Consider the following 25108-nt stretch of genomic DNA (forward strand, 5'->3'; position numbering starts at 1 on the left):
GGAAAGCTGCCCTTAGGGATGCCCATGCAAACCTGCCACCCTGCTGGAGGGGGTCTGCCACTGGGTCAGCCACACGCCACAGGCTGGGAAAGTACCCATGGGCAAAGATGCTAACTGGCAGCCATACCATGGAAACAATGAGAAAAACCCTAGAACCAGAAAGAGGGTCCCCTCCCCTCACAGAGATGTTTTGATACCCTTTATTAGTTCTGGTTGGCAAAAGACAGATGTTTAGAGTCCTGTTCAAGAATCACAAAGGAGGTCAAAAAGGGTAGATTTGGAGCTGAGAGGCAATAAGATGACCATTGGCAAAAAGCATAACTTATATATGTATTTTTACATTTATTTATTTTCAGTTGAAGGATAATTGCTCTACAATATTGTATTGGTTTCTGCCATACATCAACATGAATTAGCACAAGTTATATTATCTGCTTTATGGATGGAAGTATGATTCTCAACAGTGTCTTCTCTTACCTAAGTGAAATTCCTACCATGGAATCATACTCTCTTCAAAGTATCAGCACTTTTCCCTGAAAGTTGCTGCTAAAAAGTACATGTTACTTCCAGTAACTTGAGGATGCGTTAACGTGAATACACTGTCAGCTTAGTAAGTGGAGCATTCTGGTTATCAGAGGACAAAAATGGTATTTTAGTGATAGAGAAGGGGGATGGAGCAGAGTAAGCCCTGGACACTAACTAGATCCAGATAAATTCCAAGGAGATGATGTAATGGACAAGAGGCTTTGCACATTTTTAAAGCTTTCTGACAGGTATTGTTGGATACTGCTTTCCTTTCTTGCCTTACCATATTCCAAGACAAACATTGAGAATTAAAAAAAAATGGTAGAGTATGCCTTTGAATGAATATTTTGGATACTAAGTGTTTTACTCTAATATTTGATTGTGAGAATAAGTTTTAGCTCTAACAGAGTAAACTTTTTTTTTTTTGCATGTAGGATAAATCAGCCAGCAAAGAAAAACCTAAGACACCAGGAAGAATTTTACCACAATTGGCTACGGTAATTTACGTGTATACTCCCATTGGGTTTTAGCCCTTTTAAAAATGTTTATTAGTTTTCAAACTTGTAAATAGGTAACTGAACTTATGATTTTGAATTTTGTGCTCAATTTGAGTATGTTCTGATTGAGAAATTCTGAGATGCACATAAAAGGAAAAATGACTATCTTAATAAATGTAAACTATAATTTCCTACTATTCTCTACTGAATATTTGAATATTCTGGATAGAAGTGTTTCCAGGATGGTCTAGCAGAAAATATTTCAGTGCTGGAATTAGGGAGTGAAGCTGGGGATTACGTCTTCTCACTAATGGCTCTGCCATCTAAGGGAGTCACTTAAATCTCTGAGCCTCAGTTTCTGAGTTTGAAAGTATTTAGAAGGGTTAATGATTTTTGAGATGCATTCTTCCGACACTGAAATTTGCCATCTTTTGAAAAGTTATCATTATGACTATAAATTGTCATTGTTCTATGGAAGAGGCAGTTAACAAACATTTTCAGTTGACAGGTACTGGGAAAGATATACTTGACTGTAATAAATTTTTCCATTTAGTAGTTATATTGAATTTAATGACATTTAGTGTGCTCTTGTAACTCCTGGAAGTTGAGCTTAAGTGGAGCTTCAGTACAAATAATGTTTTTTTTTTTTTAATTGTGATAAAATATACATAACATACAATTGTTTAAACTGTTTTTAATTTATAGTTCATTAATATTAAGCACATTCATATTGTTGTACAGCCATCACCACCCTTCATCTTCAGAACTCTTTATATTGCCAGACTGAAACTCCACACCCACCAGACACTGCCTCTCTGTACCCCCTCTCCTCGGCCCACAGCAACCAGCATTCTTTCTGTCTCTATGTATTTTCCTACTCTAGGTACCTCATGTAAGTGGAGTCATACAGTATTTATCTTTTGATGTCTGGCATATTTCACTTAGTATAATACTCTCAAGTTTCACCCAAAGGATTGTTTTTTGAAAGATATTTTAAAAGCTGAGAACAAACTATAAAATTGAATTTGTGTTGCTTTATACAGAAAGATTCCTGATAATTTAAGATGGAGGACCTTTTTCACTTGTAAAACTTGGCTTACTATTCATAGATAAAGTAAATGAACATTTCAAACTATACATTTTAACTGAAAATTTTTTTAATATTGCCAGATTATGCTGCCAAGTTCCATAGAAGTGAGATGTATCTTTTCTGTGGTTCTACAAAATCTATCTTAAATTTTCTAGCTTAAAAGACAGGACTTGAAATGAAACAGACATATGTTTAAAATTTGATAAATTTTGAAACAAAATTACCCTCAGTTTGTTGCATCTTGTTAGTATACAGGTTTAGAGATGTAAACTCAAGTTTTCTGACTTACTAGTCAGTGGCTGCGTTGAATACTAATCTTGTCATTGGCACATACTAGTCTGAAATGTTTTTGTTGGCTAATTTAAACCTGGTTTTATGTTCTTATTTGGCCATATCTTGCATTTTTTAGCATTCTTTGAGTTTCATGTGTTTTAGGGGAGATCGTATTTTTAAGAGATTTAAAAAAATCCACTGACAAATGACTAAGCAACTTTTATTAGAATATTAAAATTTGTTCTTGGATAAAATTTTCCCAGTAGTTAAAACATAGAGTGATTTTCATTACAGGCCTTTGTTTCTGGTGCTGATCCTTGTTGTTGAAATTAAGGGTAACCCATGCTGGGGGCTCCGATCCTCTTTGAGCTGGGGACCTGATTCTAAACCTTTGTGAACATCTCACTCACCTGAAATCCTTCATGGAGCAAGATCACAGTGGAAGATTGGCAAGGCAGATGAAAGGATGGAAAAACATTGACTTACTGTCTTAGCTTACTTTCCTGTGAAAGAAGAGCTTGAAAAAAGGATTTGTGTGCAGGTAGTTTATTTAAAAGTAGCAATAAAGGATTGGAAAGAGTAAAACTAAAAGCCAGTGCAAGCATGGGCTACCAAGTTCTAGATATGAAAGGAAGACACAGATTCAATTGTCAATGCTTAAAAATAAGTACATTTTACTTTAAAGGCTGCCCATCTGGGTTTCTTGAAGAGCCGTAGGTTCTAGCAGTAGTGGGTCTGTATTCTGGCATCGTAGTAGCTGGCTTGAGCTAATTAACTGCTGCATTTTTTGAAGACAGAGGTTTTCTCCCTAGGACACTGTCCCCAAGGCCCTGTGATGTCTCCTAGCACTGAAGCTGGGTGCCGATTAGCTATCATCACTAGCTTTACTCCCTCTTTTATGATACTTGCCGGAATTGTATGGGTATAAGAATTTATGACCCCTGCCTTAAATGATAGAATGAACGTGTGAGTTGCCAGGGTAATCTAGAGCTGCTAACATCATAAGAATAGGAAGATCCTCTGGAGCTGGATTGGAACTCATTAGTATTGGGGTCCAGCAAGATGGAAGGCTGAAAAATCACTTGCCAATGTCTGAGGCTGAGTAAACTCTGCAGAATGAACACCCGAGTTAGGTAACAGGCACCACATCAAACTAACAGCAGAGCACTTGCTAATGTATTCCAAATGTCACACACCATGCCATTCACAGGCTTTAATGTGATTTGCTGTTGGGTGTGTATGCCGTCTTTCAGTTCAGTTCAGTCACTCAGTCGTGTCCGACTTTGCAACCCCGTGGACTGCAATACGCCAGGCCTCTCCATCCATCACCAATTCCTGGAGTTTACTCAAGCTCATGTTCATTAAATCGGTGATGCCATCCAACCATCTCATCCTCCTCTGTTGTCCCCTTCTCCTCCCACCTTCAATCTTTCCCAGCATCAGGGTCTTTTCAAATGAGTCAGTTCTTTGCATCAGGTAGCCAAAGTATAGGAGTTTTCAGCTTCAGCATCAGTCCTTCCAATGAATATTCAGGACCAATTTCCTTTAGGATGGACTGGTTGGATCTCCTTGTAGTCCAAGGGACTGTCAAGAGTCTTCTCCAACACCACAGTTCAAAAGCATCAATTCTTCAGTCCTTAGCTTTCTTTATAGTCCAAATCTCACATCCATACATGACTACTGGAAAACCATAGCTCTGACTAGACAGACCTTTGTTGACAAAGTAATGTCTCAGCTTTCTAATATGCTATCTAGGTTGGTCATAACTTTTTGTCCAAGGAGCAAGCATCTTTTAATTTCATGGCTACAGTCACCATCTGCAGTGATTTTGGAGCCCCCCAAAATAAAGTCTGTCACTGTTTCCACTGTTTCCCCATCTATTTGCCATGAAGTGATGGGACCAGATGCCAGGATCTTCATTTTCTGAATGTTGAGTTTTAAGCCAACTTTTTCACTCTCCTCTTTCACTTGCATCAAGAGGCTCTTTAGTTCTTCTTCACTTTCTGCCATAAGGTTGGTATCATCTGCATATCTGAGGTTATTGGTATTTCTTCCGGCAGTCTTGATTCCAGCATTTCTCATGATGTACTCTGCATATAAGTTAAATAAGCAGGGTGACAGTATACAGCCTTGACATACTTCTTTCCCGTTTTGGAAACAGTCTGTTGTTCCATGTATAGTTCTAACTGTTGCTTCCTGACCTGCATACAGATTTCTCAGGAGGCAGGTCAGGTGGTCTGGTATTCACATCTCTTGAAGAATTTTCCACAGTTTGTTGTGATCCACACAGTCAAAGGCTTTGGCATAGTCAATAAAGCAGAAATAGATGTTTTTCTGGAACTCTCTTGCTTTTTTGATGATCCAATGGATGTTGGCAATTTGATCTCTGGTTCCTCTGCCATTTCTAAATCCAGCTTGAACATCTGGAAGTTCACAGTTTGCATACTGTTGAAGCCTGGGTTAAATAATTTTGAGCATTACTTTACTAGTGTGTGAGATGAGTGCAATTGTGTGGTAGTTTGAGCATTCTTTGTCATTGCCTTTCTTTGGGATTGGAATGAAAACTGACCTTTTCCAGTCCTGTGGCTACTGCTGAGTTTTCCAAATTTGCTGGCATATTGAGTGTAGCAGTTTCACAGCATCATCTTTTAGGATTTGAAATAGCTTAACTGGAATTCCATCACCTCTACTAGCTTTGTTCGTAGTGATGCTTCCTAAGGCCCACTAGACTTTGCATTCCAGGATGTCTGACTCTAGGTGAGTGATCACACCATCGTGATTATCTGGGTCATGAAGATTTTTTTTGTATAGTTCTTTTGTATAGTCTTGCCACCTCTTCTTAATATCTTCTGCTTCTGTTAGGCCCATATCATTTCTGTCCTTTATTGTGCCCATCTTTGCATGAAATGTTCCCTTGGTATCTCTAATTTTCTTGAAGAGATCTCTAGTCTTTCCCATTGTATTATTTTCCTCTATTTCTTTGCATTGATCACCGAAGAAGGCTTTCTTATCTCTCCTTGCTATTCTTTGGAACTCTGCATTTAGATGCTTATATCTTTCCTTTTCTCCTTTGCCTTTCACTTCTCTTCTTTTCATAGCTATTTGTAAGTCCTCCTCAGACAACCATTTGTCTTTTTTGCATTTCTTTTTCTTGGGGATGGTCTTGATCCCTGCCTCCTGTACAACGCCATGAACCTCCATCCATAGTTCTTCAGGGACTCTATCAGATCTGATCTCTTGAATCTATTTGTCACTTCCACTGTATAATCATAAGGGATTTGATTTAGGTCATACCTGAATGGTCTAGAGGTTTTCCCTACTTTCTTCAGTTTAAGTCTGAATTTGGCAATAAGGAGTTCATGATCTGAGCCACAGTCAGCTCCCAGTCTTGTTTATGTTGATTGTATAGAGTTTCTCCAACTTTGGCTTCAAAGAATATAAGATGTCCTAATTCATTTGAGAAAATGTCTGTGTTTATACATTCTTATGCATTTCATGAAAAGACACCTTCTTTCTATTCTTGTTTTGTTGATGCTATCTAAAATTTCATATTTCAGGTGAGTACAAAGCCCCAGTGGCAGCAGGCGGCTCCATCGTTCCATTTGAATATAAAGCAGGATGAAGATGTTCCAGAGCAGTTTAGTGTTAAAAATGAACAGTCATATGGTAAGAACTCTAATATTCTGTCTTTATTTAAGGAAATTTCCTGGAGGGAAAAAAAAATCACAACATGTAGTTAAAGCAGTGAAACTGTAAAGTTATAATTATGTTTATATCAAGTGGAAAAATTTACCCCAAAAGTATTTCCTCAGAAGATACTTGATTTCACTTCTTCATTGTTTCAGACTGTTGCAAATGCTATAAAAGCTGATAGTTTAGGAATTGCAATGTTTATAATAAAACTTTGATTAACTGTTTTCAGAATTTGCCTCTGTGTCAAAGACTATTGTTTTTTCTAAGGGAGATTGTAATAGGTTGTAAACATTACTTCTAAATTAGTCATATTAATATTTTTATGACTTATTAGATTGATAACATTAAATGTTAACACTTTTTCCTCATAGTTCTTTATTGCTGAAATAGTTTTACATTCTGTGTTTATAATAATTTTAATTTTAAGAAGGTTCTATGCAAAATAGTTGAAAATTTGAGTTTATTTGCATTTATCAAAATATAAAATTAGTTGAATATTCTTGAAATAAAGGTTTCTATTATGATGACATCAAATGAGATTAGTTTAACTTCAAGAAAGGAAATGTGGTTACTTAAGAACTTAAAGAATGTCATTTTTTCATTAAAAGATGGTTCAGTGTTTTATTTTAACCACTTAAATGTTTTGGCTTACTAATGGATGACTAATTTACACCTTTTTTAAAAAAAAAATATTCAAGCTGAATACAAGGAACGCTTTGGGAAAAAGGGCAAGTTACTTGACCAGATTGATGATAGTCATGCTGGACCATCTACTTCCAGAGGAAAGAGCAAATCTCCACATAAAGAACGAGAGAACTTCAGAAGCACTCTTGTTAATGTCATCATGTAAGTTCTGTGAATTAACCAGTGTGTGTTACCCTAGTTAGAGTCCTCGGAAACTCTTTAATCTAATTTTAAGAATTCTGTGCATCTCTAAGGATTCCTGAAAGCCTTGTTGGAATGAGGTTAGGTTATAAATAATGAAAGATTGAGCTTAACTCTATTAAGGTGTCCCATTTTTAAATATCATGATCTGAAAAGGTATGCTGATGAGAATGATAAGTTAAATTCTGTAATAGGGATAGAAAAGAGTTTTACTCAAGCAAAATTTAGGACTACAGTCTGGGAGATATAGGTTCAATATGCATTTGAATTCATAGTCTTCTAGACTACAAAATGGAGGAGGCTTAAAAAGGCAAAAATGAAGAATTATATTTGGAACTGGCAAAAAAGAAGGATGCTTGTTCAGTAAGGATTGGTTGGGGTACAGAATAGTTACATAGTTACAAGGAATTGTAGCTGACAGCTGCTAGCAGATATTATTTTGAGCATAACTGGTGGTACCCTTGAGGTTGGTAACAGTTCAGAAAATACAGGTCCTCAGTTATGCGGGAATATGTCTGAAACCACAGCCAGCTGGCTTAGTTTTAAATGCCTGAAACACAGTTACTCCATTTAGATTTTTAAATTCACTCTTCTCTTTAATGAAATTCAGTCTTCTCTTTAATGGTTAAAACAGATGTACAAGGCATGTTTGATAGGTCGTAAGACAGGCTGTTCGAGTTAGCATGAAGTTCAGGCCAAATCATGTATAAGCCAGAATGACTTACCTGAACCTCAATATGTGAAAATTTCTTCCATCAGGGGTCAATATTAATACTTGATATTGGTTGAGAGAATGGGCTCTCTGGGTGTAGGTATGGTGGTTGGTGGAAGATTTAGGGCAGTTTTTTCCCCATCTTCTCTCTTCAGGTGGTGTGGTGAGTTCCCTGTAGTTGTAGATCTTTTTGTGCAGAGAAGGCAGGAACTGGGGTGAAATGATCAGCGGCATGGTTGGGGCCGGGCTTGCCCAGTCTGAAGTGCAGATCTGTTTACGGAGTGCAGTGCAGATGCAAGTTACCAGTTCCTCTCTGCCTGTTGTTTTTTTTTCATTGCTTGGTGCTAGTTCTTCAGTAGCCCCTTTCTTTCAGTATGACTTTCAAGGTGCACACGTTGCCATTTGTGAACAGAGTTTAGTGACACATTACATTGAGTCACTCACAGGAGAGCCCCGTTTTCCTGTCCCCATGTGCCATCTTACTGGCTGGATAAGCATCCTGAGGGGAGGGCAGTGGTCACTGTATGCTACAAAGGGAAGGCAGTTGTGTGGGCCCGGAGCAGGAGCCTCTGTGGAGTGGCTAGGAGTTGGCTTTTGCCAGGCCCCACTGGGCATTACCAGCTTGGCCCACTTATACCACTTATTTTCAGGTGAGCTCTCTCAGACCACACAAACTGTAAAATCAACACTTCAAGCCATGGCTGGGTGGGCCTCTGGTTACAAATTCTTAGAAGTGACTCTTTCACTTCCCAGTGTCCTGGTCAAAACAGATAGTCTTTTTGAAACTATGTTCCTGTGTCTGTCATTTTTGGTCCTCCCCTGGTTGAAGATAGAGCCCATTTGGGGTTTTAGCTTTATACAGAGTTGTGAGTTTGAATTTGCCATTTAACTCTCGCCTACAAAATCATCTCCTGACCCACATGTACGTTAAAGTTCAAGGCTCTACCGCACAAGGGCAGCCATAACCGCAGGGCTTGGGTGTTCTCTGCCTTATCATTCCTTCTTTTTCCTCCTCCTGCTGCTGCTGCTAAGTCACGTCAGTCACGTCCAACTCTGGGCGACCCCATAGACGGCAGCCCAACAGGCTCCTCTGTCCCTGGGATTCTCCAGGCAAGAACACTGGAGTGGGTTACCGTTTCCTTCTCCAATGCATGAAAGTGAAAAGTGAAAGTGAAATCCCTCAGTCGTGTCCGACTCTTAGCGACCCCATGGACTGTAGCCCACCAGGCTCCTCTGTCCATGGGATTCTCCAGGAAAGAGTACTGGAGTGGGTTTTTCCTCCTGAGTATTTCCTTTTTCCTTGAGAACTTGGCTATGCATTCAAAAGAACTTTGTGACATATTATTCAGTATTTATAGAATTGTATGGGGAGATTTTTCAGATTATCTTTTCTGCTGAGTTTTAAGAAACAGAAGTTTCTTTTTAATCATAAAACTCATGTCCATTGAGTAAGTAATGACATCCAACCATCTCATCCTCTGTTGCCCTCTTCTGCCCTCAATCTCTCCCAGCATCAGGGTCTTTTCCAATGAGTCACTTCTTTGCATCAGGTGGCCAAACTATCGAAGCTTCAGCATCAGTCCTTCCAATGAATATTCAGGATTGATTTCCTTTAGGATTGGCTGGTTGGATCCCCTTGCTGTCCAAGGGACTCAAGAGTCTTTTCCAACACCACAGTTCGAAAGCATCTATTCTTCAGTGCTCAGCCTTCTTTAGGGTCCAGATGTCAAATCTGTACATGACTACGGAAAAACCATAGCTTTTAGACAGTCCTTTGTCAGCAAAGTGATGTCTGTGCTTTTTAATATGCTGTCTAGATTTGTCATAGCTTTTCTTCCAAGGAGCAAGCATCTTTTAATTTCATGGCTTCAGTCACCCTCTGCAGTCATTTTGGAGCCCAAGAAAATAAAGTCTGTCACTGTTTCCATTTTTTCCCCCTATCTCTCTGCCATGAAGTGATGGGACCAGATGCCATGATCTTAGTTTTTTGAATGTTGAGTTTTAAGCCAGCTTTTTCACTCTCCTCTTTAATCTTCATCAAGAGATTCTTTAGTTCCTCTTTGCTTTCTGCCATTAGGGTGATGTCATCTGCTTATCTGAGGTTGTTGATATTTCTCCAGGCAATTTGATTCCAGCTTGTGTTTCATCCAGCCTGGTGTTTCACATGATGTACTCTGCATATAAGTTAAATAAGTGGGGTGACAATACACAGCCTTGATGTACTCCTTTCCCAATTTGGAACTGGTCTGTTGTTCCGTGTCCGGTTCTAACTGTTGCTTCTTGACCTTCCTATGGGTTTCTCAGGAGGCAGGTAAGGTGGACTAATTACAATTCAGTCTGAGTTTCTGGACTTCAGTAGCATGTTTAATCCCATTATTAGTTATTGGTATTCCTACATATGTAGGCTTAATTCTAACAGCTTATTTTGTATTTTCTATTTACTATATGTTGCCTTATTTGATCTTTTTTATTATTTCTATTGAATTGAATTTTCTATCTTCTTCCTTTATTCCTATTGTCTTAAAAGTTATAAAATATATTTTTATTGTTTTAGTGGTTACCCTAGCATTTGAAACCATGTGTTATGATTTATAGGGGGCTTCCCAAGTGGCACATTGGTAAAGAATCCACCTGCTAATGCAGGAGATGCAGGTTTGATCCCTGAAGTTCCAGAAGATCCTCTGGAGGAGGAAACGGCAACCCACTCTAGTACACTTGTCTGGGAAATAATCCCATGGACAGAGAAGCCTGGCAGGCTACAGTCCATGGGGTCACAAGACTCTGACACAACTGCACGACTGCATACACACATGCACACACACACATTGTAATTTATATTTTCTTAAGTTTAAAATGCATTTGATTCATTTTCTCACTGAATAATATGAAAGGATTTTGGAGTGCTTTAGCTTATCTCTGAACTTTCCTTTCATTTTTCATATGATTGCTTATTTTATTTATACCAATATTTCTAAAATATTTTAGTTTTACCAAGTCCTTAAATTCCCCATACTCTTTTTTTTTCTAAAGTTAACACTTACTTAGAGTCACTAATATGTTTTCTAATTTTTTAGAAAATAGTCTTTGCATTCTGCTTCTCACCTCTAGGTTCATTTTCTTTTTTGCTGAGTCCATCCCTTAGTAGCTCTTCCAGTGAGAATCTGTAGAGAGTAAACCTAAGACTTCCATTTTATAAAGGTCTCTACTAATTTTGCCTTTCTCTTGAAACGATGAGTAAGCTGGCTGCAGAGTTAAAGGATAATAGTAATTTTCCCCTACAAATCTGGAAAACATTAGATTGAAAAATATTAATGAAACATATTAACATTTTCCCCATTTGGTGGTGGTGGTTTAGTCACTAAGTCGTGTCCGACTCTTGCACCCCATGAACAGTAGCCTGCCAGGCTCCTCTGTCCATGGGATTCTCCAGGCAAGAGTACTGGAGTGGGCTGCCATTTCCTTCTCCAGGGGATCTTCCCAACCCAGGAATTGAACCTGGGTCTCCTGCATTGCAGACAGGTTCTTTACCAACTGAGCTATGAGGGAAGCCTCCCCTAGCTTTATTGACAAATAAAATTAAAGTGTATGATGTGATGACTTAATATACATTGTGAAAGAATTTCTACAGTCAATTTAGCACGTCTATCACCTGATATATCTTTTTTTTTGATAAGAATCCTTAAGTTTTACTCCTTAAGTACTATCCTTAAGTTACTTGCTAACTTGTTAGCAAATTTAATTTACACAACAGTATTTTCTATATCCACATGATGGCATGTATTATTGTTGATGAGAAGCCTGTGTTGCTTTATTTGTTACTACTTTGCAGTCTGTGTTTGTACAGTCAGTTTGTCTTTTCCCTTTTTTTTCCCCCTGAATGTTATATTTTCATAGTCTTCTATATAGGCTTTAAAAATCACAGATTTATTAAGATATAATTTATACACTATTAAACTCACCCGTATTAAATGTACATTGAATGAATTTTAGTAAATTTCTATTGTTGTACAACCTTCACCAAAATCCACTTTTAGAATACTTCTGTCATCCATAAATTCCCTTTTGCCCATTTCAATTAATCCTCTCTACCACTGGTTGCCCCAGGCAATCATTGATCTGCTTTCTATCTCTGTAGTTTTATCTTTCCTAAAACTTCACATAAATGGAATTGTATAGTATGTATTTGAAACCCATCTTGTTTATTGTTTGGGGCCACTATAAATGATGCTGCTATGAGTTTTGCATGCAAGTCTTTTCATGGACGTATGTTTTCACTTCTGGGTAGATACCTAGTTGTAGAAACTCTGTGTTATGTGTTGATAGGAGGTGTATGTTTAAATTAAGACAATTCTAAATTTTCTTTTGCAAATCATCATACTATTTTACATTCCCATAAGAATGAATCTAATCTTTCCACAGTTTTGCCCATGCTTCGTCTTTTGTTTTGTCATTCCAGTAAATGTACTTTTGTATCTTATCATGGCTTTTAGTTGTATGTCTCTAATGACCAATAACGATGGACATCTCTTTTGTAGTTGTTTGGCATTCACATAATTTCTTTGGGGAATTGTCAATTTAAACCTTTATTTTTCAATTTTAAACTTTTTGCCCATTATTAAAAATCGGGTTGTTTGTCTGATTATTGCATTGTAAGAGTTTTTTATATATTTTCTATGGAAGTTCTTTATCAGATATATCCTTTGAAACTATTTTCTTCCAGTCTATGGCTTATCTTTTAATTTTCCTAATGGAATTTTTAAAAACAGCAAAAGTTTAAAGTTTGAAGCTTGATTTATTGATTTTTTGAAAATAGTTCATTCTTTTAAAGTCATATCTAAGGACCTTTTCCTATCACAAGATTGTAAATATTATGTTTTCTTAGAAGGTTTAGGTTAACTCTGGTTTTAGTTTTGGCTCTCACATTTATATGTATGCTTTATTTCAGTGTCTATGTAGTGAGGTAAGGGTTAAGGTTCTTTTATTTATTTTTTTTTTGCGTATCAATATCCAAATGTTTCAGCCCCATTGGTTGAAAAGACAGTTTTCATTAAATTACCTTGGCACCTTTGTCAAAAATCATTTGACTATATATAGGTTTCTATTTCCCTTCAACTGTCTGTATTTACACTGCTATCATGTTGTCTTGATCTCTATGGCTTTATATTAAGTTTTGAAATCAGGTAGTTTAGTTCCACAAAATTCTCTTTCAAAATTGTTTTGGCTATTCTAGGCCTTTTGCATTTCCATGTATGTACACTTTAATATCAGCTTATCACCTTTTTTATAAAAAACAAAAGCTTACTGAGATATAGTAGAATTGTATTGAATCTATAAATCAATTTTGAGGGAATTGCCATTTCAATAATATTGAGCCTTCCAGTCCATGAACATGTTGTTTCCCTCTATTAAATTAAATTTTATTTAATTGCTCTCAATAGTGTCTTATATTTTTAATGTACAAATCTTAGACTTTAAAAAACTTATTCTTAAGTACTTATCTTTTTGATGTGACTGAAATTATTTAATTTCATTTTCTGGTTGTTCTTTGTCAGTATACAGAAAAATTGCTTATTAATTTTGTATCATGAGGTCTTACTAGTTACTAGTTCTGGAGCTCTTTAAAAGATTCCTTAGAATTTCCTACATATGAATCGTGTTCTCTGCAAATATAGATTTATTTCTTCATATTCAGTGTAGATATTTTTCTTTTCTTTCTCTTTCCATTTTGCTCTTGGTAGATCTTTCAGTACATTGTTCAATAAAACTTGTGACAGTGAAATTTCAAATGTTACGGGGAAAGCATTCAGTCATTCACATTTATGTAGCATGTTAAATGTAGATTTGTAAGATATTCTTTATTAGATTAAGGTAGTTTGTTGTGAGGTTTTGTCATGAGTGGGTGCTGGATTTTTGTCAAATGCTTTTTTGATGTCCACTGTGATGATCATTTGATTTTTGTTATTTTTTAAATATGGCAGTTCAGTTCAGTCACTCTGTGACCCCACGCACTGCAGCAAGCCAGGCTTCCCTGTCCTTCACTCTCTCAGAGTTTGCTCAAACCCATGTCCATTGAGTCGGTGATATCCAACCATCTCATTCTCTATCGTCCCCTTCTCCTCCTGCCTTAAGTCCTTCCCAGCATCAGGGTCTTTTCCAAGGAGTCAGCTCTTCACATGAGGTGGCCAAAGTATGGGAGTTTCAGCTTCAGCATCAGCCCTTCCAATGAACACCCAGGACTGATCTCCTTTAGGATGGACTGGTTGGAGCTCCTTGAGTCCAAGGGACTCTCAAGAGTCTTCTCCAGGAGCCAAGATGGTGGCGGCGGTCACTCTCTTCCCGGCCGCAGCCCTCGGTGGGGCCCGCCTGGAGGCCTGCGTGGGGCCCAGACAGCTGCAGCCGCAGCACCACGAATCAAGAAATTTGCCATCAATCGATGGGACTCAGACAAGACTGGAGACACCCCTCACATGCAGACTTATGAGATTGATTTGAATAACTGTGGTCCTGTGGTGTTGGATGCTTTAATCAAGATTAAGAATGAAATTGATTCTACCTTGACTTTCCGAAGATCATGCAGAGAAGGCCTCTGCAGCTCCTGTGCCGTAAACATCAACGGAGGCAATACTCTGGCGTGTACCCGCAGGATCGACACCAGCCTCAACAAAGTTTCCACAATCTACCCTCTGCCACATGTGTATGTGATAAAGGATCTTGTTCCTGGTTTGAGCAACTTCTATGCTCAGTAGAAGTCCATCAAGCCTTACTTAAAGAAGAAGGGTGAGTCCCAGAGAGGCAAGGAGCAATATTTGCAGCCCATAGAAGACCATGAGAAATTGGACGGGCTCTGAGTGTATTCTCTGCACCTGCTGCGGTACCAGCCGCCCGAGCTGCCGGTGGAGCGGAGACAAGCGCCTGGGCCCCGCGTCCTCATGCAGGCCTGTCGCTGGATGGTCGACTCCGGAGACGACTTCACGAGGAGCGCCTGGCCGAGCGGCAGGACCCCTTCTCTCTGTACCGATGCCACGCCATCGTGAACTGCACGCGGACCTGCCCCAAGGGACTGGATCCTGGGAAAGCTGCTGCTGAAATCAAGAAGATGATGGCAACCTATAAAGAGAAGCAAGCTTCTGCTTAACTGTGCCATGCTCACCCTGACTGCAGCCGGCTCAGAATGCAGTTGACCTCCGAGCTCCTTCAGAGGTTGTGATTCCCCACAAATATAGCATGCACAATAAACAGTCTAAGAAATTAAAAAAAAAAAGTCTTCTCCAACACCACAGTTCAAAAGCATCAATTCTCTGGTGCTCAGCCTCTGTTATGGTCCAAATCTTTCATCCATACATGACCACTGGAAAAACCATGACTTTGACTAAATGGACCTTTGTTGGCAGAGTAATGTCTCTGCTTTTTAATATGCTGTCTAGGTTGGTCATAACTTTTCTCCCAAGGAGCAAGCGTCTTTTAATTTCATGGCTGCCGTCACCATCTGCAGTGATTTTGGAGCCCCAAAATATAAAGTCTGACACTGTTTCCTTTACATTAATTGCTTTGTATATGTTAAAGAAATCTTGCATTTCTTTTAACTTCATCATTATTTATTTTTATGTAGCCCCTTTTATACATTTGTTAAAATTTTAAGGATTTTCAAGTCTACAAATGAATAGTATGTTACTGTACTTATCTTGTGATGTCTTTGGCTTTGGTATCAGAGCACTACTGGCTTCCTTAAATGAGGTGGGAAGTGTTTCCAACTACTCTGTTTTCCAAATGAATTTGTGTAGAATTGGTATTAGTTGTCCCTTACCTATTTGATAGAACTTATTAGTGAGACCATCTGGACCTGCACTTTTCTTTGTAAAAAGATTATTACTTACTAATTCAATTAGCTCACTTGATGTAGATCTCATCATATTTTCTATTTTTTCTTGAATCATGTTTAGTACTTTATAGCCTTTTAGGAATATTTTCTTTTTATTTAAATTGCCTAATTTGCTGACATAAAGCTGTTCAGATAACTTCCTTGTTCTTAGCCTTTGTGCTCATTTCCTCCCTTGGTACCTGTTGACTGCAAGTCCAGACATTTTCCGGGAGTCTCCAAGGCAGATTTCAATCTCTCCTGCATGAGTTACTGTCTATGGTGTTTTAAATTGTTTCATCTATTCTCTGTCTTCTTTTCATGTTCCGGAAATTTGTTGAAATAATTCTTCAACTGATGACCCTCTAGTTGCTTCACAATCATGGGCTAACATTACTACCATTTTCACAGAAAAACTTGAAAAAATAGATGTTTGTGTTACTATCTTGAACCAAAAATCTCTATTGATAAAGAGAAAAAAATATCAATTTAGTTCTTTCATTTTTGCAAAATAAAATACATCATATTTTCCCTTTAACCAGATAAAGTGTTTCTAGCATTGACTGATTTATTTCTGAAAGGGATGTTGTTTTGATGGAAAGAGCATGGCAGTGTAGAAGTACCTATGAATAATCAAATCCTTGTTTTTATATTTAATTAATGATGTGTAAAGGGGAAGATATTTAATCTCTTTGACATTGTTTCTTCATCTGCACAGTGGGAATAATTATATCACTGTGCCCTGTAACAGTAGGTGTATGATTTAGAGATAATATATGTGGAACTGACTAGGTGATCAGTAAAGAGCTTCTATTATTGTTCCCAGTGAGCAGAATTTTTGCCTGTAGCCACAGAAAAATAGAGTCATAGAGTGTTAGAGCTGAAAGGATCTTCATTCTGATGGCAAGAATTTCTGCAGCCTCTCTTGTTGCCCCAGCCTCCTATCCCCTCCCTCTCCCAACCTCGATGCATCCTTTTAGGTCCATGTTACTCTCACAGAGGATGAAATTTGAGTGTCAGGATTCAGCAGATTAGATAAGATAAGCATTTCTGCCATGAAAAAGAAAAACAACCCAGTTATTAAGGTCATATACTTTATAGTGGCAGAATCTGAGCCCAGATGTCCTGATTCCTGAAGAACATGATGGTCAGTAGTATCTTTTTACTATGCAAACACCAAAATAATAAGGTGGTTTCTTTTGCAGTTAAAATAACCCTTCTCTTTCCAACCACAGAATATCTTGATGATCTCTTACCACTCCTTTCATACACTTATTCCCTCATTTGATAAACATTTAATACTTTGTCTTAAAAGACAAAAATCCTAAATCCTAAAGGATTTAGGTTCTTTTAATTTAAATTGTCTAATTTACTGGCATAAAGCTGTTCAGATAACTTCCTTGTTCTTAGCCTTTGTATTCATTTCCTTCTTTGGTACCTGTTGACTGCGTCTAGACCTTTTTCAGGAGTCTCCTAGGCAGATTTCATTCCTAAATCTACTACGTACTGAATTAAACTGAGACATGACCTGATACACTGCTTGAGACATTGCCTTGACTCTTTCCTCTGGTCCATTTAATTGAAAAGAGTAAGTGTAAAGCTCACAGAATAGTGGATTCCTAGTTTTTCAAAAAAGAAAATAAGTCAAAAGATCCATTCTGGGTACCTACTTTGGTATGATATTTAAGACAGATATTCAATAAACCTCCAGTCCACTCACTGGACAGTTAGTGGGAAAAAGTATTTTATTACACTGTCACTAACCTATATCCATCCCAGATGAAGTTGGGATCCGGAGCATGATACAATCAATGATAAAGAGGGTAAGCTGTTTGAGAACACTTTATTTCTTTGAAGATGTGAACATAGGAGCCCCATGCTGCTGTTGCTAAGTCACTTCAGTCGTGTCTGACTCTGTGCGATCCCATAGACAGCAGCCCACCAGGCTCCCCCGTCCCTGGGATATTCCAGGCAGGAACACTGGAGTGGGCTGCCATTTCCCTTTCCAATGTGTGAAAGTGAAAAGTCAAAGTGAAGTTGCTAAGTCGTGTCCGACTCTTAGCGACCCCATGGACCGCAGCCCACCAGGCTCCCCCATCCACGGGATTTTCCAGGCAAGAGTACTGGAGTGGGGTGTCATTGCCTTCTCCATAGGAAGTCGCAAAATGTGGATCATATCTGGTGCAGATTTTGAAGTAAATTATACCTAGAAACATTACAGTATTGTATGAACAATTAGTCAATAATAAACACATAGGAGCATAGGAACTTCTATGTCACTTGTTGCTAACTTTTAATGTGGCCCTAGAAATCGGAGAAATGGTCTTTGGAAGAAACTATACTCAAAATCTTTCCCATCCGTGCTTTTCTAAACCTTATTTATAAATAGTCATACATGTTTCAAGAATAATGCAAGAACATTTCTATAAAATTTCAGGAGAGAGATGATTTTGGATCAGTGAAGAAGAATGAATAAAGCTTATCAAAAAGGATGTGGCCTCTGATTTAGATATTTCAAATCACTTCCAGTATACCTGGGTGTGTGTCTATGAATAAAGAGAAAGTAATCTGGGAGGAATATGGTACCAAGTAAATGTTTTACTATTTTAAAAATGTTTAATAATGTATTTTTCTTATTTTTATGGACTACAGTCTGATTAATCTATTGATATATGTTCTAACTGACCTTTGTATACATTTGAATAGTGTGTTTGTCATTTTCTTAGGCAACAAGATGCTGCCATAGACTCAGCGACTCCTGATGAAAGCACACTTCCAAAACTAACCACTTCTGCAATAGAGAAAGACATCTTGGTAACAAGATATTTCTTTGTCAGTATAATTAAAAGTAAAGGAAGCCCTTGAAGGTGCTTTTATGCTTTTGAGATTATTCTGCACTTCTTCCTTATGGAATTAGGTGAATGTAGAAGTAAATATGAAGTTCTAGAAAATTGCTCTGTTGGATGAATGGAGGAAATCGTACTCTCCCTTGTCTCCTAAGACCACAGAGTATCTCAAGTCTCCTTGCTCCTATGTTAAAGCTAGCCTCATCATATATAGCTTTTCCATGTCTTTATTCTATGAGAAATTATCTTAGTTATGTAATGTACATTTCACAAACCATATCAGCTTACTTTAGAAAAAGTGATTCTTCAATGATTTCAAATATAAAATTTTTAAAAGGTAAATATCAAAGACTTTAACATTGCTAATTTGAAAGTATTTTGATATTTGAATTCTTTTCTAAGTGACTTGTAAAAGCTTGTAAAAATACATTGAAGTTAAATGTCTGTTATGAGAGAAATACTGTCACATCTTAAAATGAATTTCTCATGCACACATTTAACAACATTTGTAAAATTATGGTATGGACTACTAATAGGCCAATTGGAAATTTCATAAATCCTATGGTATAATATTTCTGAGATTAATGAATAGGGAATATTGATTCACTTACAGCTTTTAATATCTGATTGTCAATAATACAAGGTTCCTAAAGCCATTTTCACACAATTCTACTTCCACATGGGTTCTGTTTAGTACATTACATATTTGGTAATCTAACTTCATATTTTGTAACATAGTTGTGAATTAAGATAAGAGCTTTGATTTTCCTGAAATAAAAATCATCTTTTTAATATAGGAGAGATCAAATAATACCAGGGCTTTGCAGGTGGCACAGTGATAAAAAACCTGCCTGCCATGCAGGGGACACAAGGAAAGGGGGTTGGATCCCTGGGTCGGGAAGATCCCCGGGAGTAGAAAATGGCAACCTGCTCCGGTATTCTTCCCTGGAGAATCCCATGAACAGAGAAGCCTGGCAGGTTACAGTCCATGGGATCCTGAAGAGTTGGATTCAACTGAATGAATAAACACAGCACACACAATAATGGCAATACGAATTGCAGAAGATAACTTTTTATAATTTGTAAATTCTTTGTTCTAAAACTTTAATTTCGCTCAGTAGTTTTATTTCTGATAAATGCTTCTCTTATTGTAGTACTACAGTGAAAGTGCTAGTTGCGCAGTCGTGTCTGACTCTTTGCGGCCCCAGGGACTGTAGCCCACCAGACTCCTCTATCCATGGGGTTCTCCAGCAAGAGTGGGTGGCCATTCCCTTCTCCAGCGGATCTTCCCAACCCAGGGAATGAACCCAGGTCTCCTGCATTGCTGGCGGATTCTCTACCATCTGAACCACTAGGGAAACCCATTATAGTACTAAGCCCATCTCCATTTCTCCCTCCCTTTTCTATAGAGATACTACTATTATATCCACCATGGAATTGATACGGACCATGTAGCACCAATGGAAGATTCTTGGCTGGAGCATGTATTGAATTTAGTCCCCCAGCATCTGAAAGTCCTCACTAACAGCATACTTGCATTGTCTGATGAAATGAGAGAAGATTATCTTCTTAGTGTAAAAAAATCCATAGGTAAATCAGTGTTTCTCTTTGCTTTATGATTTGAGTGTGTCATATTAAAGATAAATTTTTAAAAGTTTGAAGTTGACATCTATACTTGAAGCTATTTATTATATTTATTATGCTGTTTATTGTTTTGCTGTTATATTGCTTCAGGTCTCAGGCAAATTTCATTAATAAAATGTAGCAAAAAAATTTCAAAACAGTCTTTCTGTTTGTAGGGATATATCCCCTCAACAAAGAACATAACTGACAATTTTAATGTTAATTAGTATTAATATTACTGATATCATAGAGTGTGATCAATTACAAAATTATTGCAGTGGATCAGAGGTTAGCAAACTACAGCTCACAGGCCCAATTTGGCCCACTTCCTGTTTTTGTAAATAAAGTTTTGCTGAAACACAGCTACCCACATTCATTTGCATGTTGTCTATAGCTGCTTTTGTACCATAAGAGACCGAGTAGTTATGATAGAGATCTTGTGGCTCACAAGTTGAAAATATTAGCAATCTAACCCTTTATATAAAAGTTTGCTGGCTCATGGTATAAACCAATAGACTCTAAGACTGACTAATAATCAGCATCATTTTAAAAATGCTCATTTCTGGACCCATCTGAACTAAAACCTCTGGAGGCAGGTCTTTGATATCTATGCTTTTTTTAAAAAAGGTTCTCCAGTTGTTTGTGGTAGTAAGCCTGATATGACTGACTCTGTGTCAGAGTGGGAGAAATCATATTGCTTTGAAATGGTCTGGGAACCCTTCAGGGAGGAGACCATTCATTGCATTTAAGACTGCTGTTGAGTGTCTTGGTCATGTAAAGAGCCAAATTCTTGCCCCTGAAGAGTTCATAATGTAATAAGAGAGATGGACAGATTACTAAATGATGAAGCAGAGGAGCAAGTACAGTGAGGAGAGGAATCGAGAACATGCTCCAAGGGAGAAGAGGTCATGTCTGACTTGTTAGGAAGGACTCGGGGGCACCTGAACTGAGTCATGAAGGATGAACAGGTACTAGGAAACGTGCATGGGCTAGGAAACGGTGGAAATGGTAGTAGACAAAAGTGAAAGGCTCTTCCAGGCTTGCAAGCCCTTTTGATGGCTCAAGAAAAGGGTGCATTTCAGAAAGAGGATAGAATATTAAGGGCCTTACAAAAGGCAACTTCTTAAAAGCATTTGAGGGTAAAGGAGAGTCACTGAAAGATTTTAAGCAGAGAGGTAATAACATATTTGCATTTTAGAAAGAGTGTCTTCAAAGAAAAGTAGGAAGAATAAAATTAATTAAGGACCACAGAAGCAGAGGGAGCTCACTTTACTGACTTCTTAACAAGATAGTTCTATGCTCTTAAGCAATTCAGGAGAACAGAGCAATATTTATCTTTCTTCAGTGAAGGGAAACTGCTGCTCTGTACTGTTGACTTTCAGTAAGACTACTCTCAGTGGTACATAGCTCAAAAGGCAAATGTAATATTAAAAGCAGTGATGTATTGAACAGCCTTTTGGACTCTGTGGGAGAGGGCGAGGGCGGGATGATATGGGAGAATGGCACTGAAACATGTAAATTATCACATATGAAACGAATCGCCAGCCCAGGTTCGATGCATGATACGGGATGCTCGGGGCTGGTGCACTGGGATGACTCAGAGGGATGGGATGGGGAGGGAGGTGGGAGGTGGGGTTCAGGATGGGGAACACATGTACACCCATGGCGGATTCAAGTCAATGTATGGCAAAACCAATACAATGTTGTAAAGTAAAATAAATAAATTAATTAATTAAAAAAAAAGCAGTGATTTTCAGATGAAAGAATGGGACATCATTAAGAAAGAGCACATACATTCTCAAAGACACAGACATCATAGATTTTCTCATAAAAAATTTAAAAATCTCTTGTGTTCATAAATACACAAATTGCTCATTATTTTAAAAAGCTTAATGTAAACAATTTTAAAGGGGTTAGTTTTGCAGTTGTTTGGGAAATACTGTAATTACTATAAGATTGTTGATCGGAACTTTTCAATTTTCTTTTAGTTGATTTTGTTTTGAAAGATCCTAGAGAAAAGGAAGATGACAAAAAGGTAGAAGAACTTCCACCCCATCGTGCTGAGTAAGCAATCAATTTTCTCTAAGAATATTGACTTTGTGATCATCTCTGTGCGTGTGGATATCTTTATACACTGGTTATATTTTCTCATATATATGTTTATAATTTGTGTACTTCATTTATACAAGTGATTGTACTATCTTTATGTATTTAAGCCCTAATATGTTATGTTTGGGCTTCCCAGGTGGGTCAGTGGTAAAGAATCTGCCTACCAATGCAGGAGACAGGGATTCCATCCCTGGGTCGTGAAGATCCTATGGAGGAGGAAATGGCCACCCACTCCAGTATTCTTGCCTGAAAAATCCTATGGACAGAGGAACCTGGCAGGCCATAGTTCATGGGGTTGTAAGGAGTCAGACACGACTAAACACAACACATTATGTTTGCAAATTGTTGGATAAATGGATAGGCAAGCAGGCGTACTGACGGATGAATGCCTATGTGGTTAAAATATAAGTATGCTGGTGAAAGAACTTGATACAGATCTTTGTATTTCCACAGCTCCAAGCATGGGCTTCAGATATGGTGCGGACGTGAAAGCTCGATGGCAGTTTGAATGCCTCAAAACACATTGGGAACATTACAGAAATTGTGCAACTATAAAACATATTTCATTTTATTACATGGATTAAAATATAGAATGCATAATACGAAAATTCACTTGCTATATATTTTCCCTAAAATAATTAACATTTAGGAATACATCTCTTAAATAGTTTGAATAGAACTTATGTGATTAAGTAACCACTTCAATTTTGCTTTGTTTCTTTTATATCATTTAAAATTGCCCCAAATCATTTATCTTAACAACTAAAAAAAGAGTCAGTATATTTTCTATGGAGAATATTTTTCTCCCAAGTATAGACAAAAACTATCCTTTGTGATTATAAAGGTGATATGGCCACAAATGACAAACTGAATTAGACTTACTATATATTACAACAGGACTAAATGTTTAAAATTAATGAGTAAAAAAAAATTACAGGCATAAAATATAAATGTTTAAATACACTCTGAAAGATGAAGATGGCCCATCTTTAATATATAAAAGATGAGTATTCAAGTTGGAGGAGTTACAAAATATTTTTATTAAACCCTCTATCATTTATGTCTGACTCTTTACAACTCCATGAACTATAGCCTGTCAAGCTCCTCTGTCTATAGAATTGTCTAAGCAAGAATACTGGAGTGGGTTGTCATTTCCTTCTCCAGGGGATCTTCCCAGCCCAGTGGTTGAACCCTGGTCTCCTGCATTGCAGGCAGATTCTTTACCATCTAGCTATCAGTTACAGAATACATGTCTTTAAATAGAATGTTAGTATTCCTGATTTTGTAATGACCTTTAAGTCAGAGGTGAAATTTAAGGAGATTTCCAGGCTAGACTATATTCTTATAATGTTTTAAAAACCATAGGGGTATAAAATGTTTAAATGTTTCCTTTTAAAAAAATCTTTGAAGGTGTACATCAAACATAACTAGCTATTCTTTTCTGCTTAATTACTGTTAGTTATTTGCAGACTCCATCAGATTAAGCATTTAGAGAAAAAATGTCCTTATATGATAAAAATTCAAATCTAATTTTATATGCATTAGAAAGTTAATAAGTATGACTTTTATATACTTTAAAGCATAATTACATAGCATGTTTTATTATTACCATGAGGGATAATTTAAATTAAACTCAAAAAAGTATTACTCAAAAAGCATTTTAAATATTATAGTATTTTTTGACTTTTAAAGAAGATAATGAAATATTTTCTCTGTTTTCAGGATGGAAATTCTTCCAAAGCCTTGGAGGAGATCATTTTTAGCTGCAAGCAGTTATATTCGGGATCACTTGAATGCAATGAACCCTACAATGTTGTCGGTGCTAGATTTGTGGCACAGTACTTTTAAGTAAGTATTTTTGGCCTTATTGAAGTTGTTTTTGTTGTTTGTTTTTTAACAGAGATAAAAGCTATTCTGTCTTATTTCATTTATTATTTTAACTATGAATTTTAAAATTCTGGCATATTTAACCTAAGTATTTAAGCATGGTTGTAAATAACATAGAATTACATACAGTAATAAGTGACCATCACTATCATCTCTAATCCAGTTCTCCCTTCCCCACCCCCCACCCAATTACCACATTTATTTTAAGGGGTAGTCATAGTTAAAGGACTGAATTGCCAGGCCTTGTTTTAAATCCCATGGAACATTAGCTACTACAGTAATCTGTATTGTTCAGAGACCTAGGAATTACTGCCCATGTGACTGGCATGAGGTGAAGTTTCTGGGCAACTGTTGGAGATTATACATCTCCGTGTGGGTGATGTCATGGTGTGAACACTGGTGGGCACTGTGGTGCTGAAGGTCTTGGCTCTCGGGCTGAGGACAGTTTCCCTCACAGTTTAGAAGCTCAAGCTTCCTATGCTTCCCTTGTGCCATCCCTTCTAGGCACTGGGGGGCATCCTAGCAATAGGCACACGTGGGCATATGTATTTATAAAATATGCAAAAGTAATATAGTTTTATATTATTTTTCTCAAAGAAGACCTCTCAAAACCTGGGTGGATCTCTGTCTAGAGGACACGGCCCCCAGGTCTCCAGGGTGGTCCGAGAACCTTGTCTCACCCTCCCAGCCAAAGCCGCCAGAGTTTACTTGCAGTCTGCTCTCCAGGGTCTCTTGGTTCTTAATAGCAGGTGTTGTTACGAGGGCACAATAATGAGCACGTTGTCTCGCCTCCTGCAGACCAGCAAAGGGAGATTCTGAGAGCTCGGCGTGCTGCTAAGTGCAGCTCTCGCTTCTGTCCGGGAAGCCCCCTGGACATGCACTCGGGGGGCCTCGCAGACCAGCTTCTCTGAATTCCTTCCGAAGCGGGGGTCCTTAGCACACAGGAGCACCTGACCCTAACCAGGAAGCCGAGGCACCCAGAATCACCCCAGCTCTGCCGCCCTCTCCTCAGAGGCTCCCCAGTTCCCACCTGTGAGATGAATGTGGATTGCGGGGTCTGAGGCCCCTCCTCACCCTCCCTCTGTTCCTCTTTCCCTTTCTTCCTTTGTTTAA

General features: G+C 37.8%; 1 protein-coding gene across 1 annotated transcript in view; it reads left to right on the forward strand.

Annotated features, from left to right (window-relative positions):
- Positions 1–25108, forward strand: part of DNAH7 (dynein axonemal heavy chain 7) — a 251585-nt gene that overhangs the window by 18797 nt on the left and 207680 nt on the right. The window contains exons 3-9 of the mRNA XM_043444898.1: positions 960–1022; positions 5943–6051; positions 6777–6924; positions 18257–18344; positions 19786–19966; positions 21988–22063; positions 23831–23956. Coding sequence (XP_043300833.1) covers positions 960–1022; positions 5943–6051; positions 6777–6924; positions 18257–18344; positions 19786–19966; positions 21988–22063; positions 23831–23956 — 791 coding nt within the window. The remainder of the gene's footprint in view (positions 1–959; positions 1023–5942; positions 6052–6776; positions 6925–18256; positions 18345–19785; positions 19967–21987; positions 22064–23830; positions 23957–25108) is intronic.

The sequence above is a fragment of the Cervus canadensis genome, chromosome 24 (assembly GCF_019320065.1).
Source record: "Cervus canadensis isolate Bull #8, Minnesota chromosome 24, ASM1932006v1, whole genome shotgun sequence".
Classification (NCBI taxonomy): domain Eukaryota; kingdom Metazoa; phylum Chordata; class Mammalia; order Artiodactyla; family Cervidae; genus Cervus; species Cervus canadensis.